General features: G+C 30.6%; 1 protein-coding gene across 1 annotated transcript; it reads left to right on the top strand.

The window, feature by feature from the left end:
• Nucleotides 1-460: 460 nt before the first annotated feature.
• LOC144835456 (putative serine/threonine-protein kinase pats1) lies at nt 461-22,129 on the top strand. Its single transcript, XM_078690540.1, has 18 exons — nt 461-529; nt 11,654-11,738; nt 12,612-12,777; nt 13,227-13,327; nt 13,676-13,744; nt 13,859-13,989; nt 15,554-15,643; nt 15,756-15,944; nt 17,064-17,306; nt 17,873-18,067; nt 18,234-18,395; nt 18,479-18,766; nt 18,973-19,053; nt 19,151-19,361; nt 19,844-19,897; nt 20,304-20,348; nt 21,822-21,866; nt 22,026-22,129. The coding sequence occupies exons 1-18, from the start codon at nt 461-463 to the stop codon at nt 22,082-22,084; spliced, it is 2,283 nt and encodes a 760-aa protein (XP_078546666.1). The 3' UTR covers nt 22,085-22,129.
• The last annotated feature ends 463 nt before the right edge of the window (nt 22,130-22,592 follow it).

The following is a 22,592-nucleotide window of genomic DNA, read 5'->3' as shown; positions in this document are numbered from 1 at the left end:
TTGTTAAATATTGTTTAAATGCATCAATCTTTTCTTCTGACCAAAATAAACAGTCGTACTCGAATAACGAAAAATATTTGAAAATGCATATAAAACTTTTGTTCTGGGCTTTACTTTCTCGTCCCAAATGAGAACTTTCAGGCCGTGGAGGTGAACCGATCATTTATGAGATGCTTTTGTGTATAAAATGTCCAATGATAATTATGATTGTAGGACTACTCTCCACCAAAAAACTTTATATTAGAATGTATTTAATATGTCACGTCTTATAAAAAGGAGAATTGGGTAATATGTTGTGTTGTCGCGAATCTTACATCACACTTTTATTTAGTGAAATGTGAATGGAAAAACGGGAAAATACTTTAACTTTAGAATACCCAAAATTTTGGAAGATGACTTCGAATTTAAAGAATCTTCATGGATGACGTTTATTGGCTCATAAACTTCACACATCGGTACGATGTGGAGGCCAGATGGATTCAGAGGGGATCAAAACGGCTCCTCCTCCCCATTGGCAGTGGGGGAAGCGGTGGGTGGCGGCGGATGAAAGGGAAAAATGAAAAATGTTGATAAAATTCAGATGAATTAAATAATGATTTAATTTCAAGCTGGTGCACAGAATTCTAGCATGTAGTGTAAAGCTGAAATTATGGAAGATAGTGGAAGCTGAAATTATGGAAGATAGTGGAAACTGACCTATGCAAAAAAGGTAAAACTGAAATAGAAAATGAAAAACATATGATATTTCTTTGTAAAACAATCCAACCAGTCTGGAGAAAGTTTGATTTAATGATTGTAACGTGTTTCCCTGCAAACGAAACATGCCATCAATTTTCCAGTTGGATATAAAACATTGTTACATTAAATACTAACTGCAAACTCATAAATGAACTATTTTCTATTTTTGTATTAATAAGTCATGTTTTACCTATAATAATTTATTAAAGGAAGAAAATGTTTCACAAACAATATGGAACGTATACAAAACGGAACTTTCCAATTTAATCAAATATGAAAACGCATGTAACTTTATCAAAGCTGAACAAAAATGAGCTAACGTAACAGAAAAACTGTTAGACTTTTTTAGTACGTTTTGATAGTTATAAACATATATCTATGCTCCTCTGTAATACGACGAGGATGAAAAAGATTCGCTATCCAATCGAAGTTGAAAAATACCATAAAAACCCCAGTGGTCTAAAGGTTAAGAAAAATCTGCATATCAAGCAAACTGTTCCGATTTCGAAGTTTTACATCCAGGTATAAAGCGTCTCACATACACACAGAGCCAAAATACTATTTTGGACTTGCACAGTGTATGGACTCTAACCTTACGGTTTTCATTAAATAGATCATTCCATGCTATCCATTCTAAATATCTTATTTTCAAACTTTTGCATTCTTCTTACTCATCTCATTCATTTTTGTCTTGGTGAAAAGGGAGGGTATTTTATATTCCTCCCCTGAGTTTATAGCCTCTCTACCCGAACACGAACACGAGCTTTATAGAATAATGACAACTGTCAAAAGTACGTTTTTAATCAATTTTTATCGTCTTTTATTGGCATTTTGTTAATTGTTTTATATATTTAAATTACTTTTTTTTTAAATGTAAAATAACGAATGCAATGTTTTTATTACTTTTAACATTGTAACTTTAAACGAAAGGAAAAAATATGCTTAAAAAATATAATATTCATAACAGAGTATGATAATAAAAGTGGGACGAACTCACAAAAGACCAAAAAAAAAAAAAAAGATTCAGATGAATCCCAAACCATCCCTTTTGATACGCTCTTAATTTTTGGAAAGTGAAAGTACTACAGGTATCATCTTTCATATACTCGAAATGGATTATCATTAAATGATTGGTTCTTTCTCTAATTAAGATTATAATCGCAAATGATAGTTCAAAATATGCAATGTATTGTGATATCCACGCAAGTAATGCTGTGAAAAAAAACTAGGAGATCATTAAGCGTCCGATATAATGCACTATAAAGTATAAATAATCCATCATGATAATAGGTATATTAGAGGCTGTAATGTGTTTAAATATATAAAATCCCTTTTTTCCATTATAAAAAATAGATATAAATTTGTAAAAATATAATATTCTGCCTCTTTCGTAAAAAAACAAACTAACAAACTGCATAAACTCAAATTTGGCCGTTGCCATGGAAATACATGTGTGAAAAAAAAAACTTCATATTTGATTTCTCTTAACACATGTGCAAAATTTGAAAGAAATCCATTTTTTTTAGTCTGCCACTATTTTTGATATTTCTTTGATTCTTACAGACATGGCTCTTATTAGTGTAGGTTTTATATCTTTGTTATTGTATTTTTCAACGGGTGCTAACGGCATCTCGCAATTTCTAGTTACTGTATATTTTATTAAATGATTAAATTGTTGGCCGTTTTTCATCTCCTCTGCCCCATGGCTATACTAAATTACAATAATTACCATTTATTGTCTTTATGCTTCCTGTTTGTTTTTTTGTTTGTGTGTGTTTTGTTCTTTTTTTTTTCATTACACACAATTTTTTACATTTATTGTACCTGGCTTGCCTACCACAAGTGTCAATTTGGAGTAATCCAATTGATGTATAACTTCTAGGGCTTTAGCCTCTTCTTTTTAGCATTTTTTTAAAATTTGATAAAGTTTTTTTTTTTTAAGCAGAAGTATATTTATTATTTATTTTAATTATTTATTTTTGTCAAATGTTAACGTTTTATTTGAAAGAAGAAGTAATAAATGTTACTTGAAATGAAATGAATTTATAAATTACTATTAACTATTAAGAAAACAAATCAAATAGTTTATTCATATCAACGATATTTCAAAATTTATTTACAACTCTTTATAGAGTATGAAAACAAATATTTACATGTATGTGTTATTATTAACTTCTTTAAATTGTAATAATCTATTAATCAATTTTTCCTGTTGTAATCTTTTGTGGTCATTTTTAGATTTTATTTTGCATATGTTTTATGCACACATTATGTTTATGAACAAGCTCTATTACAAAAATGATTTATTATTATTATTATATTATAACTTATATTATCAAGGTTCTATCTTTTATTTTTTAATGAATCCCAAAAGTTTGAGACGTGTCAGTCTGTAAAGCTGTGGACAGAGATAAAATCCTTTTTTTTGTATTATAAATAAAGCATGGCCTCCTGAGCTCCATTTGATTCTTTCAAAGTTAAAATAATATGTGTTACTAAGTCACATATCCATGGTGATTGTGATGATAGGCCCCGACTCTATACTATACCTGATATTACGATACCATCTGAATTAAATATTCAGCCAGTGTGCAAAAACTTCTGGATACTATTTAAGTTGATTATCAATGACTTACAAAATTTAGCATTCCTATAATGCTAACGCCTTTTTAATGTTTATATTATATAATGCTTTTTTTTAATAATTACAGCTGTTTTTAATGTTTATATACACATTATTATACATGGATAAAAAGGTTAAAGAATACACAAAAAAAGAAAGAAAAGGGAGAATTATATTGGATAATAACAATTTAAACAGATTATAAAGATGCAATATTTAGAACAACAACAAACATTGCGGATTGAATTGTGTCTTGTTGTGAATGAATGATTTTTGGTCTTTATTTTGAATATTATATGGATAACGATATACAACAATGACAAGAGGATTATATTTGACAACAATGATCAAATAGATTATGAAGATTGTAGATTTATAACAACTACTGTATTACATATTACTGATTAACTTGTATTAATCATGTCATTGAATGAATGAACAAAAGTGCTGGTTCAAGCCACAAAAGAGAAAAAAAAAGACATTGCTAGAACCCTAGTGCATTTAACATCGTGTATAAAACAATGAAAGAGTATAAGAGCATGATGTCAATACAGAAAAGAGATTAGTGGCTTTCTGTAGTTTGCAACGCCCTTTTCATTAATTGGGTACATGTGTTAATAGAGCATTGTCACACATTGCATACAAAAACAAGTCATGATATTATTTTATGCTCACAAAACTGAATTCAGAAGAACATCAAACATATATTTCTAAACAAAACTGAACAAAATAAATTAGTAGTTTCTATAATTATTAAATTGCTTAAAAAAAATAATATGGGATTTACACTACTCATCTGAATATACATACACCTTAATCTGAATACCTTATCCAACATGAATACAGTGTTTAAACAGCGCATAATACTATGCCTTGTAGATTCATTCCATAACATAGTATCATTCCATTAAAACTACAATAGTAACATTATCGTATAACCTATATAACCTACCACTTTTTTTAATAGAATAAACCGAATGCTATCATCTCTTTAACTATTTAATACACAATAACATCTACCTGTCTATGATAGTGCAGCGTGTCAATCACAGCTAAAGACACCAGTTGTACACCTTTGTGTCTTATTATCCAATGCATTCCAACACAATGCTGCTCAGACACCACCTACATTATTGGTTATCCGCACTTGGCGGATAACCCCTTGTTATTGTCACAATCTTTTTTTTTTCTTCTATGTTATTCTTCGTTCTTTCCCGGAATTTTGTTGGCTGCGTATCTCTAATTCTGGTCAACATAAGATTGCATAACTTTGTCATAAGAGTGACCTGTAGCTGTAAATGTGCAAGAAATGTCGTTATATGACGTTAGAGTCGCGCAGCGTAAGTTACGCGCGATTTATGAATTTCAATGATTGATCATAGATTATAAACCAAAAGTCATTTTGTATTGACACTTTGTGAAAATTTAAGTCATACCAAGGGCAAACTTTCTATGGATTAAAAATGGCATGTTTCACAAAAAGTTACGCGCGCACGCGCATTTAATATTTCAAAATGCGCACAAATAATTTCTAATCAACTTTCTACACTGATCATGACATTTTGAGCATGTCAAAAATTTCCATGCGCGTTCGCATTTTTACGCGCATGGTGCGCACGTAACACTAAAAATATATTTTTTTGCATGATTTATGTTTTTCCAGCCTTTTCTAGTAATTTTACCAACTTTTTAAACAATTTCTACTTAAAATCACGTCATACGAGCACATCGAATTGGATAATTTGCCTGCGTTTTTGATGAAAAAGTTAACAAATTAGTCAAAATTATGCCTTTTTTTAAACAGTCATAGATTCTAAACTACATGATGAACTTTTATTTTTTTTACATATTCTGGAAGTTGATGAGTTGTAGATATCAGATCATGAATCAATATGGCTAACCGGACATTGTGACGTCATCGTATGGCCACTCGAATATAAAATATTGGATTTTTTTTCTCTTTTGTCATAGCTCATCACATTTAATAGAGCGCATCTCCACTTATCCGTATTCCATTTCCCCCCATTTTTTATATTGTCTAGGTCAATCAATTATCTTTAGCATGATTTATCATTTTTAAGACGTCATCATGGGCAAAAGCGTCAATAACTTTGGTCACTTATTTTCACCTATTCTGCACTGTATGTAGTACGTATACAGTATATAGTATATACTGTATTACTTAGACGTGACACAAAATACAGAGCACACTAACATTTTTACAATAGCATAATAGTTTTTCTGTGCGCAAAATTCTAATGTATGACGTGCACGTGCAGTTTGCGCTTGGCGGATAACCCGAATTCGTCAAAGTGACGAGTTCAAATCTAGTTCTACTTGAGTTTGCTAGATCATCATAAAAAAGTGCATTATGATGGGATCAGATTGTTTTTATATAATTGTCCTTTATTAATAATTATAATATTGACAACCATTCTGATGTTTGTTAATGGTTGTGCAGAGCCATGATAAATACAATTGTCACATCTTAAATAAGGTGACAGGAAGAAAATTAATTGAAAACCTTTCTCAATAATATTTCTCTGCTCAAATGCTGGATTATAATGAGTTTTTAATATTAAATGTGTCCATATAATTTATTGTTTGTTAAGTAGGTCTTTTACCACACTAATGTTTAATGTGAAATGGTTAAATGTATTCAGAGTGAGATCTGACAATGTAAATTATCTTAATTAAAATCATTTACATTAAAAACTTTTAATTGTATTTCTATTATATTTTATCAATTTTAAGTGCTGTTCTTAAAATACAATTGCAGTCTACCAAATCATGAAGCTCAATGAGACTGAAAAACTGTTAACTTATGATGTACACAGCCTATTTAATACTTAGTTGAAATGCCATTATTAGACATTTTTAATCATTGATTTATTTAGAGAAATTAATAAAACTTCACCAGAAGTTTTAGAATGGTCATATCAGTTGTATTTTGATTATTTATACTACTATAACAATATATGTTCACATTTTGTAGTAATACACTACCAACATGTATAGATAGTATTTACAATACCCATCTGAATAATTATACTACACCTTAATCTGAATACCTTATCCAACCTGAATACAGCATTTATACAGCGAATACTGTTTTGTAGTTTCGTTCCATAAAACCATAATTTAACATCAAATAAATAGTCATAAAATTTAATCTTCTTTATTTTAATAGATTCATCTCTTTGTTTTCTTTTGAAAAAGATTTTAATACACCAAAAAAAACCCCCCAAAAATAACCCTGTATGTGATGATACACATGGGGTCAAATCATTTTTCTATTCGACCTATTCACTATCCGTCGCTAGGACAGAATAATCTGGATTTTTTTTTTTTACATTAATCCAAGTTAATCAACTACCACACTTTATTTCAAAAGATAACATTTTTTAGCATAATTATTTTTTTTGTAAAATGGCTGCATAATTAGTTATCCACACCTTGGCGGATAACTCCTTGTGATTGTATAAAATCATCATCAACTTTTTTTATCTGTATTATTCTTCTTTCATTCCACATTTCATAACTTCGTAAAGTTGTGCACCTACTATTTTTTTTAAACGTCAGAGTTGCGCAACATGACTTTCGCGCGATTTTATGAATTTAAATGATTGATCATAGATCAAAAAACCAAACGTCATTTTGTATTGACACTTTTTTAATTTAAGTCATATCAAGAGTCAACTTTCTATGGATTAAAAATGGCATATTTCACAAAGTTACGCGCACAAGATTTCTTACAACCAACACCTGCACTTGCTGTAACTTAATGCGTATTCTCAGTTTGTGAACTTAATTCTCTTGAATTTTTCATTATTTAAGCCTTAAAAGAATTGAAAAGTCAATTAAACCATATCAACTTTTATTTTAATGACTTACTGATTTTGATTTTAAATGCATTATGGCTACTCATACATGCTGATTGCCTTCTTAACCCTCTTTCACATAGACTATTCTTATTATTTTAAATGCATTATGGCTACTCATACATGCTGATTGCCTTCTTAACCCTCTTTCACATTGACTATTCTTGTTATTGTACAAGTTACTAAATGTTTTAGTTTACTTAATTCACTTCCCACAACCTTAATCAATAACCACCTTGACAAATTTCACTATAAATTTACCTCCTGGTTCATCTTGTTTTTCATCACTGTTTTATGTATGTTTACGTTTTTCCCCTTGTACTCTATACGCACAAACATACTTTGCCTATTATATTATTCTTAATGTATATATAGTATAAGCCCATGGAGTAATTTATGATTCTTCCGTAAGCTTCTTAATTACATGTAAAGATAATAAAAGCGTCACATTTTGTATCTTATTTGTTTTGTATATTTCAGTTATAAACGGCTACTACTGTAGGAAACATTTTTTTGTACTGTACGGTAATTATTAATTTAAATAATAATATTTATTATTTGCATATCTACGGACGTACCATCATTTTCAAAATTCTTTTCAATTCAATATGTTCTATCAATACTTTTGAATTCATAAATAAAGTGTACTTGCTTTTTGAACTTCAGATTAAGGACGATACCTAAAACTTACAAGTGTATTTAAAATATACAGTAGTGTAAAATATTCTGTATTTATTTTTGTTACAATGAATGTTACTGACCGCAAACATTCATACATAGCCTACTTATAATAAGCATTTAGCCTACCAGACGTATATGTTGAACTTTCTTTCAATCCTTTGTATATCAATGGATTTAAAACATAGAAAATGAGACTTCAATTGCAACTCTTGCATATAAGTTTAACTACGTCAACGTCGGTGAGGTTGAAATCTGTTTGTCAGTGGGTCTCACACCCAGCAAAGACGGGTACAGGTGCTAGTCATTTATATGATCAGATCATTTGATATCTGCTGCTTTAAAGTACAGTTTGATTTTATGTGATCACATTATTTCCCTATTATCATTTGATTTATAATTTTAGTTGTAATTTTGTTGTTGTCGCCGTTGTGGTTTATATTTGTGAAACTAAACAAGATGAACGGATAAAAGAATAAAACATCTTACTATGTTTCTATGTTGTGCAGTGAAGACAAACTCTTTTCAGTTCAATATTATAGAAACTGTTTTCATCAAGATCAAATATGCATAAGTTAGAACTCAGAATTAGAATTCTCCGGATATTAATGAGTATCACTGAAATATTTATTAATAAATACAAATGTTGTTGAATTGTGTTATCCTAATGTCTACTACCCGCCAACCTTCATCCAAAATCAATAATTTTTTTAGGTAGATCAAGATCAAATATAGTTCTGACTTGTTAATGGTCACATGACAGTATAGTTTATTGGGCTTAATTGCCAGTGATGACAAAATATTTATTATTTTGGTCTACTATTACATTAACACTTTTTATCAATTAATGATATAACATATCACTGCAACGTCCACTATTGTATTTAAAAAAAATGAACATTTCATAAAAATTATCATTAAAAAAAAAGACAACATTTATGTCCGAACATAGTATAAATATGCACATGGTATATTATAATTTGTAAAATGCGTCCGAGGTCGTACATTTACAAAATAAAAATGAATTTACATATTTATTTTTATACAGAGGTAAGTGAGTGGCACTAGCCTTGTCAGTGTAACTCTGTTATATTTTTTTTCTGCTATAAATGAGTTAGGAATAAAATTGTCATGTGACGGAATACCAATGCAACATTTTTTCTTTAATTAGTATTTTAAAACCTGATGATTATGACCTCTTTCCAGGACGGAAACACACCACTACATGAACATCTGGCTCAATGGAATCCTACATTAGAAATGGTGACCTATTTCATAAATAAGGGGGTGTCAGTGACATCACAAAATAAGGTAATATACAGACAATTTTCAGAAATACTGTATGGCAACAATCTTTCACCTACTCTAGTAAATTATTCTATTCTTTTTTTTTTTTCTTTTTTTTTTATATCTGGTTCATCATATAATTAATATTAAATTTTGTGATTTTTTATAGACCATTTAAAAAACCATTCCTTCAAAGACGACAATATCTACTATCACAGCGATTTTCATAATTTGTTATCCAATGAACCATATCATGTTCGAACTTCGCTTGATTTTTGTCCCAATTGAATCTGTTTCAAAGTAAATATTATTTTTTTTTAAAGATGTCAGGATTATTCTCAATTTGTAATTCAATCTAGAAATTGACATTGAAATCTGAATCATTCAGTTAAATAACTTATAAAGAGCAGACCTCCCAACTATGCTGGTAATGGCGAAAGCAATTTTGAATATACAGAAAATATTCTGATATTTCTAATCTCTATTAAGACTCTAGATAAGAATAAAAAGAAAATATGCTAAATATTCACACAACGTTATGTATTGTTTAATAATTGAAATATTGTATTTTCCGCCATTTGGCATACCCATATTTACTATTATAAATACCAATACCTTCAAATTTTTAGTAGCACCCTTTATGGTCTAATGTATTTTTCCAAAAATTATAGCGCCCTGTATAGTTTGGACATGATTTCATAAAACCTCCCAATGTATCATTTGATTTGTTGAGAGGTGAAAGACAATTACAGCCGATTAATATAAACTGAATAACAATGTATTTTACTTTACTGCTAGTGTATTGTCAGTCGGCAACGCTTATTTCATAAAGATATTTCGAATCATGAATATTATTGTTGTTGTTATCGGCGTCTTTGCCGCACCCAACATTTCCAGAAAAAAGGGTGAATTTTTGGACAAAAATCACTCAAGCGTGACTTGTGTTTTTCACTTAGTAATACATGAAATTTGATCACTAAAATGCTTTAAATGTTGCCATTTGGGTATTAAAACATAGGGTTTGCCTAAACAATTTTAATGAATGTACTATTAGTTTAGGATATACAGTATTGTGAAAACATGGGTTTTATATTTTATTTGCATTAAAGTGATTGTGTTGGAAAGAGATTAACATCGTTACCATTTTGAGATAGTTACAAATTATTTTATCACATGTGAATTATGGAATTATTTTTAAGTATAAGATAAATACAGCGTCACACTTCACATTCTTCTTTCACAAAAAAAAATTTAAACTTCATGATGATGACTTTTTTTCCACAATGGAAACCCTCCACTACATGAATACCTGATTCAAAGCCCCAAGCCTACTTCAGAAATTGTAAAATTTCTCATTAAAAAAGATAGTGCATTACTGACATAGACCCTGTGCATGCAAGCTTAGTGGGCATGTTTGAGAAATCTGCATTAGAAAGTCTAGGTCTTTAGGTAGCAAATTAAAGAGGATGAACTAAAAACACAGAATCAAAACCTTAAAGGGGCTTACAAGAATACTTGTTTATACAACCGTTAGTAAAATTGTGCAAATGCATCTCTTTACTTAGCTATCAGTCTATCCACTTCTCGTAAGCGACCAATTTTCTAAAACGACATTTTAAGCAAACATTTCTCTTAAGAGAGCGCTTTTCATAATTGACTACCTCTTGTAAGGGATCACCTCCTCTCATAAAGGACTACTTCTTATAATCGAACACCTCTTGTAAGTGACCACCTCTCTTAAAGAACACACCTCTCTTAAGTGACCACCTCTCTTAAAGAACACACCCCTCTCTTAAGTGACCACCTCTCTTAAGGACCACACCTCTTAAAGAACACACCTCTCTTAAGTGACCACCTCTCTTAAAGAACACACCCCTCTCTTAAGTGACCACCTCTTGTAAGCGACCACCTCTCTTAAAGAACACACCTCTCTTAAGTGACCACCTCTCTTAAGGACCACACCTCTTGTAAGCGACCACCTCTCTTAAGGACCACACCTCTCTTAAAAGTGACCACCTCTTTCAAGGGACCACAACCTCTCTCTTAAGGGACCACCACAAAAGTTAGGTCCATGGTGGTAGCCAAATAAACAATTGTAGGGGTTTCTGTCAAAACAACTGTGCACTTATATTTATTTATCAAATCCAAACATTAAAAGCTCCTCATATTATGGGATAAAGAGACCCACTTCCCATTATGGGGTTAGTGTAGTATGTGGTGAAAATTAAACACAGGAGAGAATGCTATTCTTGGTTCTACATAATAAATAGATCAAAGTTGGTTTATCTGCCAGCAGTTTTTCTAATTATCAGTATAGTATTACTATTTACGTTTGGATTTATAGATCTTGCCTACTACAGAACAGAGGTAGTGTTTTGGATCTGGGTGTCTATCAATTAATATGCCTTTGTATATAGCTTGTTTAAGTAAATATTTTTGTTTTTAGGAAGGAAAGACGCCTGAATCTGTTGTAGAAACAAATACGTACATAACGAAAAAAGAAAAAACTGTGATTTTAAACTATTTTGACAGTAAGTAAAGTTTATAAATATAAATTATGCATTAATCTAAGATAGGTAAACACAGTGCAAAAACTGTGGTACAGGTGGTCATTTGAAATTATCAATGCTACTATTATAAATTTTACAAAATTGTGCTACAGAAACAAACTGTAAGGTGAATTTTTTTTTTATAAGCTGGCAGGCCTTATTTTTCTGGTTCATTACAAATGAATGAAACTAAATTCTCTGGATCCAGCCCAATCAATAGCATAATTGATATGTATGTACATGGTTGCCACTATTTTATTATATTAATTGAGAGTTGGTTTAATATATTTGTATTAAAGATGTGTCCCCCTGAAAAAATAATTCTTAACAAAATGTTTGTTGAATATGCCATTTTAATGTAACATAATAGTTATCCACTTTGACCAAAAATTGGATCGAAAAAAAAAACTGTAATTTAAAGCAAAAAATATTCAAATTGGCTGCCAGCCAATGGGTTTTTGGTTGAATTTAACCATTTATTTTGTCAATTTATAAGTGGAAACATTATTTTTTTCATTTTTTTTTCTACGGAAGTGATTATCTTTATTAAAACTACAAAATAACATATTCAAAGTCTGATTTAATTAATCTTCATTTTTCATGTTTTATACATACAATGTATACAACAATACATCTTTAATATTATTGTATTGCACTCGAACATAATTTAATATTCTTATTTCCCATGGTTCAAGTTTACCAAAGGTATTATTAAAGTTGACGAGAACTAATATATTGTACTGTATATGGGATGACATTTATTTTACTGTTTAATAACAAAATACTGATAATATCAAGCATTTTTAAGGCTTACAGAGGCAGAATGAGATAACAATTTATTTTTTGTCATAATAGAATTGTTAGTTCCTGCAGAGATACGTGCCAGGGGTAAACATGCTATTAAAATATATAAAGAAGAACTTAAAACTGGTAGCATGTCTGTTGTGAATTCAAGATGTATGTTTCTAGGAAAAGAAGGTGCTGGCAAGACTAGCTGTGTAAAGGCTATGGTTGGAGAAAGGTAACAAGTAAAATTGGTATATTGTTTATATTACGGTATCATGCTGTGTATTAACCATCAACCATTTTAGTGATCATTTTAAGATTTTAGGCATTCATAGTTTAAGCCTCTTAATCAGAATGCTAAGAAATGCTTTGTGAATGGTAAGTGAAGGCATTCAGCTTTGGTAAGGGAATGTTTAATTTGAATTACTATACACTAAGGGTAACATTGCAGTATTTTAAATTATGATTCTTATTAAATAATAAAAACATTAATTTTATTCACTTTAATTTACTTTTAATTAACTTACTATAAATGTTCTATTTATTTAAAATTTATCAGTTGTTTTATGATTGGAATGTATATTTAAATGCAGTCTCCTTTTATGATTTAGTCATTTATACATACTATGTATGTGTCTAAAACGTACAATAAATGTTTAACTTTACTATACAATGTTATAATAGATTCAATTCTGCAGAACAATCCACAGATGGAATCGTTACAACCACAGTGTTTCAAGCAAAGAAGGATTGTAGTCAATGGAAAAAGATAAAAGGTGTAAATGGTGAGAAAAGCAACTGAAAATGTTAAATTTTACTTATTCATAATTTTGCTATAATTTTAACATTAATTTATTTTTGGTAAAATAATACTAATATTTAAATAAAAACATTCTTAAATGTATAATATAATGCCATTTACACATTGGCTATACAACAAATAACAATTCATTTGGCTATGCAACCATTACGTCTTGGTGTTACATTTTCAATGAGGTGATTGAAATCACCTGAGATACCAGGAATTGGAAAATTACTGTCAATGTTCAAAATATTGCTTATCATTGTATTACTCTCATCCCATACAACACCTTGGTTTCCTTATCTAATTGTCCATTTCTTGCATTGTATAGATATTGAGCTATCAGAGCAAATTCGTTCACATGCTTTAGGAGAAAAGGTTGATAAAAGGTTAAAAGAAGGTAGGCACAGACTAATAAAGCTTTTATAACATTTAAATCTGCATACAAGATGTATAATGATATCATCGATCAGTAACACTGTTATATTGGTTTTGTTTCTGTAATTTTTTGTAGAAGGCAATGTTGGAACCTGGGCTAAATTTAAGAATGGTATGTATAAGATGGTAAGAAGAAAAGAAAATGTGAGTGACATAACTAGTATATGGGACTACGCTGGTCAACTAGACTACTATATAACGCACAGGGTATGTTTTCATTATTGTATTATGAATATCAATTGTATTCTAAGAGTCATATTTAAAACAAATATTATTTTTATTAGGTTCAGAAATAAATCAATTGGAAGCTTTTAAATACTAATAGAGCTTTACTTTCTTTTTACATGATGTGTTCTTACAGTATTTTTCCAAGAACATTTTTAACAGGGTTATTTTATCAATGTGCAACTTTTTTTTAGACTATGTTTTTGTTGGTTTTTCTAGTTCTATTGATCTTACATGTTTCAATTACTGATTTTTTTTATCACAAGTTTTCATATGAAACATCACCAGGGGCTGATACAGGGGAGGGGACCACAGGGCATTTGTACCTGTCAATATTGTCAACAGTAAAAAGAGAGGGTGGAGGGGCGGAGTGGAGTAGATGTGGGAATGAGAAGGTTTCGTATATTATTTAAGCATCGTCAGTAAACATTAAACAACCTCAAAACATCAGAATACCATACCTCCACCAATTATACCAGGCCTTTCTTTCTTTCTCTTTTGTTCTTATTTCATGCAATAATGCGATGTTAAATAAAGATGATCTACAATAAACAATGCTAAAATAAATATTTTACACATACTATTCACAATCTAATTACAACAAATAATATTCCTGATCTAAAATGAAAGAAGGTCGTATTAAGACTCATAATAAATGCAAATCACTATCCAAATGAAAAAGTAAACAGAGAGGTATCACTTTTGAAATAATATCAACAATTGTATGACTTTGATGGTAAGAAATTACCACGTGTATCAATGCGAGCTGAACAATGGTTGTGGAAATGCCATTTGACGTAGTACACACACCCCTCTTGTAAGAAATTACCACGTGTATCAATGCGAGCTGAACGATGGTGGAAAAACAATTTAATTTGACATACATACATCCCTCTTACAATAAATCATTATGTGTTCCTGCCTGCATTGATGGTATCTGTTCCAATTTATTGTTATGTATCACTATGGCCTAGACAATGACGACAATACGACAGACTCATGTATATATCAACAATGAAATTGCGCTATATTTAGACATTGACAGGATTTGCTCACTGTCTGGGTGACAGCATGTAGCTTGTTTTTAAACGTCTAAACAAGTAGGTTAGACCTAGCCAATGGTTTTGAAATGATCATGACAACATAACATAAACATACATAGTAATACACATCATGTCAAGTTAGTTCCCACAACATAGGAACCACAGTCCTGGTAGGGTTCTGGTATCACAATGTAAAAATGGTGAAAGTTGATTTTACAGTCTGCATTAATCTGCATGTTTGACTTGATGAGGCATGAACAAAAGTGCTCGTAACAAAAGCAGAGCAAAATAGATAAATAAATGAGTATTTATTTGCACACTAGATTGTTTCATAAAAGTGATAAAAAGAAGAGCTATTTTATCACCTTGATGAAACAGTACAGTGTGTAGTGTGCAAATAGAATGTTGAAGTTTTTACTGGAGTCATTAAACTTTATCTATATAAAATATTGTAATATTATATTATAATTAACCATAAAAACATAATCCTTGTTAATTTCCAGTTTTTCCTGACAAATACAGTATCATACTGTGTTGCTTTCAATGTCATGGACAACTTGGATGAGCCAGCTAAACCACGGGGTTCAAAAATAGTAAGTTAAACTTTAGTACTTTAGACAATCTTGTAAACTACAAATGCTATGATTTAATAATGTAATTTAATTTCAATATTAGTTAAAAAATATATTGTCATTGTCATTTTAGGGTCAGCTAGGAATGACTAATTTGGACATGAATTTGTTCTGGATAAGGTCCATTTATGAACACACTGTACAACATGGTTCAGGAAACACTATTTCAATTGATGGCAAGAACATAGGGTCACCTCCCATCTGTTTGGTTGCAACTCATGTGGACAAATTGTCAGGGACAGCATCAGAAAAAGAGGAGGAGGTAAATAGTATATAAATATTAGATATTTATATCTTGTCTTTTTCTTAACTATGTCAACATAAGCGCTCCTAGCAACTGAACACAACTGAATGCAACTATAAACCTCAACTGACTGCAACTGACAGGCGCACAAAAATGTAGACATAAGCTTAGTTACATGTATAGTTGCCCATGTTCTATTTTTACTGTAACTGAGTGAAACTGAAAAGTTTTAAACGTGTCACACGTGTGGTATGGGTAACGGCGACCAGTCGCGATTGGTTTGTATATACTGTTTGTATACAATTATTAATTGCGTTGTGCGTGTAGTAAGGTAAATTAATAGGCTCTTTAGAATTAATATTTTGCCTACAAAAAGGTTGACTGTATTTAACAACCCATCAGTACAATTAGAACAAAAAAGCAGTTTGAGGTCTAATGTACATGTTTATACAATCAAATAATATAACATGAAAATGGAACATTTAAGCTACACATTACATGCATTACAAAAGAATTCATTAAAGAAAGCACATTAAAGTAGAAACATTGTTTGAGATTTTGTCATTTTGAATTACAGTATGAATCAAATAAAACAGCCTGTAACAGTTATGGAAGATTGTGTACATTAGGTTGTGACAAATTGTCTTGTAAACCACTGATCATGATGATCACTGAGATCACGCAGATTGATCTCGCTGATCATGTGAGTATTCTCAGTGGCTATATCATTGTCAACACTTGGCTTGAAAATATGCCTGGAGGCGCAAACAAAATCCAAGATGGCGACAAAAATCCAAAATGACCATTTGATTTAAATTGTATTTATAATGCCTATTAAATGCTCTTTCAGAAAATTTTTGATTGGGTATATCATCTTCAGAATGTATTTTGAAATTTAACATATGACTCCAAGATGGCCGTCAAAATTCAAAATCGCTTCAAATTGATCTAAATTGTATTTATAAAAAATGTCCATTTTAAACTCATTTGTTTTTTTAATTTACCACTCATTGAATACAAAGTAAAAATATTAAATGAAATATACTATATAGATAATAAAGTATATCAGCGTGATCAGTAATCATTGTGATGAGTTATCAGCGATAGTAGCAATATGAATGCATTTATTAATTGAAGGTTATGAAGATGTACAAGAAAATGTTTGATAAAATGGAAGGAATGCCATATGCTCACCATGTAGATCGTGAAATGTACATGGTTGATAACACCATGAAATCACCTGAAGGTATTACAAAACTTAAGCGAAACGTTGGTAGATACATGAAGGAAATGGTGAGAGAAGTTCCAGTAAAGTGGGTTAATTTACAGGAAAGTTTGCAAAGAATTGGTGAAACAGAATTGTGTATTACACTTGAGGAGGTAAAGTTTTGATGGTGGATTCTAATGTAATTATATAATATTATTATTTATTGTTACTTTGTTTTTATTCCTACAGATACTAGTGATATTTATAGTCCTGGCGGCGTATTTTTTTTTTCAGGACGAACGTGGGCAGAAATCATGAATAATTCATATACTAATAATAATTCTATAAAGAATTGCAAGATAGCTGATCTACTTCCTAAATATACTAAACCTAACCCTCTAAATAATCTCTATCAACTATTAAAAAAACATGTACTTGAAAGACCTCGAACCGAGGGCTCCAGTGTAATATGCTAACACCATTTCGGTTGGCAAACGCTGTTTACACAAATTATTTAATCTCTGCATACTCTCTCTGCTGAAAGTAGACAATACGCGCATGCGCGAGAGTAGTTGGGGTGGGGGGTTAAGCCATGCCCATTTATGTAAATTGCCCACGTTCATCCTGGAAAAAAAATTACGCGTCCTGGCCTATCATTGAATTTTCCATTAGATTTTCTCCAGGCTCTACAAGTAATGTACTAAGTTAAGTTATTTATTTAAATTAAATTCTGTATTAGGTTTCCAGGATTGGCACGAAATGTGAAATATCCAAAGAGGGGCTCGCCACTGCCATAGAGTATATGAATGACATTGGGATCATTTTGCATTCAAGTTCTAACAAAAAACTGAAAAACACTGTGATAACAGATCTTCAAATGATGATTCAAATGGTGACAAAAGTGATCACGGTAGTTAAACCGTCTATTAAAGAGGTAGGTAGATAATGTATTTTATTATGATATTAAATTGTCAAAAATGTGGATGTATAGGTGATGTTAATAATCTGTTCTTAGTAACTTGATGTGAAACAGTATAATTGTATTGATCATGTGACTGTACTGTGTAAGGTAAGAATAAACTGGGTTTTTTTAAATATAGAAGCAAATGAGGGTGCTGTGGAAAAGGCTTGATGAGGAAGGAATACTGGAGGAAAGACTGCTACGGTATTTATGGGAACAGGAATTAGAGGAAGATCCACATCGCTTTGAAATCTTTACTGAAGTGATGAAAACATTTGGTTTGCTCTTTGAGAAATTGAAGGTAAGTTCAAAATCTTATTTTAAATTGGCTGTCACTTAAATTAGCTTAAATGTTAGTTAAAAACACTTTGCTTACATCTGCAGGTACCTGAAGGTAACCGGGTATTCTTGGTTCCATCTCGTATGCAAACCAAGAAAGAGAGTCTTAAAGTTAAAGCGGACGAGAAAAATATGGTATCGATCTATCTTACACCTACGGACTTTCTTCCCAATGCTGTATACAATACATTGGTTGTTGCATTTCTTGACTTGATGGAGGTCAAAGGTAGACCTGGTGAACCAGTTGTGTTTCAAAATCGCAGTGAATTTGACTTTAAGGATCATGGGGTTAATTTAGGCACAGTGAAAATTGAAAACCGGCATGCATTAAAGGTACAGAAATTATTTATGTATTTAGTTTCAAATAAATATATTTGAACAGAAAATCAAACATAACATTTTGAACTAATTTTGCCACTTTTACTGAATTAAAATGTTTATAAATGAATGTTGAACATGAAATTACAAAAGGTAATTATAATAATCCAATGATACCTTTTTACATTTATTAACTTTTTTTAGTAAACTTTTCTTATCAGCTTGAAATATTTCATCTAATTAAAGTTGATGGCAATACTACAGGCCCAATTAATGAACCGCAGCGAAGCTTCTGCATAGAGGTAAGGATAATATGTGTTATTATTAACATTTTCAACAAAACAGTACTAGAATGTAATAAAAGAATATTTTTAACTTAAGTTCTTCATTTTGTTGTAGGTGTTAGGATATTTGAAGCATCAACTAGAAAATGTGCTTATCACAAGTGAAGGAGTTGGCTACAATCTATGTGTGTTGTGTAATGTTTGTAATATAGCAGAGAAGCCTCATTTACATGGTCTCAAACGATGCTTGGAACAAGATTTCGATGGTGTTAAATGTGGCGATAAGCTCATGGATACCACTCGTTTAAAGAACATATTTTCGGAAGGTAATTAAAATTTGGAATTATCATCAACATTTTCTTCAATAGCAATATTATTAGTTTGTTTTAATGACATAGGAACATGTGTGTGTTTGTTTTTGGTTTTTTTCATGCCACATCAATACAATATACAAAGATGTGTCTAGAGACATCTGCAAAGGCGCTTTGAATGATAGATAACATTTATTCTTATTATTTACAATCTAATGAAAACCAGTTGACTAATTAATTGGCATTTGGGAATTAGTTTTTTAACAACTTTTAAAAAAATAACAGATTTAGGCTAAGCTAAACATTTATCCCAAATAACTAGAGGCGTCATGTAAATCTATTGTTTTCCCTGCAGAAATCTTTTTTTTTTCATAATAAGGATTTATCTATCTGCAGTATTTATTCTGGAAGGCCTGCATAACTTTAAATTAAATATTTAATTTAATAATTTTTTGTTCACTAATACATGTACTGATAGATATCTTTTGTTTGCATAGATACACCAGATGCTACTACTACTCCTCTGGCTATAAGCTCATCATTATCATCAGGTCAGTTGATTGATAACATTTGTTAATTCTAAATTACATTATAAATTACATACAATTTAGAAATGGCAATAGCTAATTCAGAAAACATCAGCTAATGTAGAAACATTAACAGTTAAAAATATGTTATATGGTACTTGATATGTAAAGTTTGGAAAATGTTAGTATTTTAAACAATTTTTGATAAGGAACATGTCAAAGATGGTGGTTTCTGACAAATCTCATGATTTCAAAATACATGAATAAGGTCTAATTTGAATTGCATAAAACAGTGTATCCTTGTGTTGTTAACAAAATAGTTTATTTAATAAAAACTAACTTTAAAATGTGTATTGAATAAATTGTGATACTGTTTTTGTTATTATGTTTGTATGTTGTTATGACTGTGTATATCTTTTATTTTGTATAGATACACTAACTACTACTCCTCTGGCTACAAGCTCATTACGGACAGGTTAGTTGATTATCATTAGATCATTACAGATACTAATATGTTTATTTTGTATAGATACACTAACTACTACTACTACTCTGGCTACAAGCTCATTACGGACAGGTTAGTTGATTATCATTAGATCATTGGATAGGGTAGTGTTACAACCACTAATGTAGAAAATATTAGCTAATGTTGAAATGGCAATAGCTAAATGTAGAAATAACAAATTGCTCATATGTAATTAGTACCAGCTAAGGTGAGAAAATGCTTCACAACTATGATTAAACTACTGTTGGGAACTACATCAAGAAACCTGAAGGATAGATACATTGTGTGAAGTTAAATGTAATATAAAGTTGGTAATGCATAAGGATAAAAACTAAGGAGATTCTGTATTAATCACTTTCAACTACCATATCTGTGTTTTGGGGATATTAATTATTCCCTATGCAGCAATATAAATTTTGATCTGATTTCTGGAAAGTTATGGTGTTTTAGGAATTTATATTCATACATACAGACATATTCAAACAATGATTATCAACAACTATGATAATTATGCTAATTATTTGAAGCCACTCATTTAATGAATGGTTTTTCCCATCAAAGTTTACTGTCTGATTATAAAATGAATATCATGACAAAAAGTATAACTGTCATAAGTCTTAACCTTTTTTGCAAACCATATCTCTATGTTTTTAAGCCTCTTTATCTACCCACTTGACTCATTAATGTACAATAGATAGCATATGATGCATCATATAGATATGGAAGGCAAAAAACAACTGACATAGACCATTTTAAATCTCTATGTTTTTGTAGCCTCTTTATCTATCCACTAGACTAGACTCATTAATGTACAATATATAGCATCTGATGGATCATGTAGATATGGAAGGCAAAAAACAACTGACATACACCATTTTAAATGTCTCTCTGTTTTTGTAGCCTCTTTATCTACCCACTAGACTAGACTCATTAATGTACAATAGATAGCTTCTGATACACCATGTAGATATGGAAGGCAACAAACAACTGACATAGACCATTTTAAATCTCTATGTTTTTGAAGCCTCTTTCTCTTCCCACTAGACTAGACTCAATAATGTACAATAGATAGCATCTGATGGATCATGAAGATATGGAAGGCAACAAACAACTGACATAGACCATTTTAAATCTCTGTTTTTGTAGCCTCTTTATCTATCCACTAGACTAGACTCATTAATGTACAATAGATAGCATCTGATGGATCATGTAGATATGGAAGGCAACAAACAACTGACATACACCATTTTAAATGTCTATGTATTTGTAGCCTCTTTATCTACCCACTATACTAGACTCATTGTACAATAGATAGCATCTGATGCATCATATAGATATAGAAAGCAACACACAACTGACATAGACCATAGCAGAACAGTGTATTGAATCAATTGTGATACTGTACTCTTGATTATGACTAATATATATCTGTTTTTTGTATAGATACACAGACTGCTGCTCCTCTGGCTACAAGCTCATTAGAGACAGGTTAGTGGTTATCATTAGATCATTATGTATCATATGGACAGTTTGTCTGAAAATACATGAATATATATAATAGCATAACATCTTGGTGTCATTAGCAGAATAGTTGATTTAATACTGGTATTCTTGATTATGACTAATGTATATGTTTATTTTGCATAGATGCACCTACTGCTGCTCCTTTGGCTGCAAGCTCATTAGGGACAGGTATAGGTGAGTAACATTAGATCATTAGGGACAGGTATAGGTGAGTAACATTAGATCATTAGGGCATTGTTACAACCACTTATGTAGTACCAGCTATAATAAAAACTACTGCTAAGAGAGAAACACTAAAGATATCATATCATTTATTTCATTTGAACAAATACAAACATGAAAACATAACAAATGTAAATCAATGAGGCAGGATTACCTAAAATAACAGGATTACCTAAAATAACAGTCGAGAAGCCAAAATAAGACATTCAAACATATTTAAAACATAATTAAAATACATTTTTTTGAAGAAAGTTAAAATTGCTGTATATGAATGACAAGATAGTTTAAATTGTATGAAGTTAAATGTATTACAGCAAAATCCACCACAGGTTAGCTAATTCTTTAAAATAATCAAAGCCAAACAAATCAGAATGGAATCGTGCTCATGTTTCTTCTAAATTTCAGAAACATCAAATTATCAACATTATTTTCTTTGATATTATTAATTTGAATACTATATTAACAATT

This window comes from Antedon bifida, chromosome 2 (genome assembly GCF_963402885.1).
Source record: "Antedon bifida chromosome 2, ecAntBifi1.1, whole genome shotgun sequence".
NCBI classification, from domain to species: Eukaryota; Metazoa; Echinodermata; class Crinoidea; order Comatulida; family Antedonidae; genus Antedon; species Antedon bifida.
Note: the sequence above shows the minus strand (reverse complement) of the source record. Positions and strands in the feature narration are given on the sequence as shown.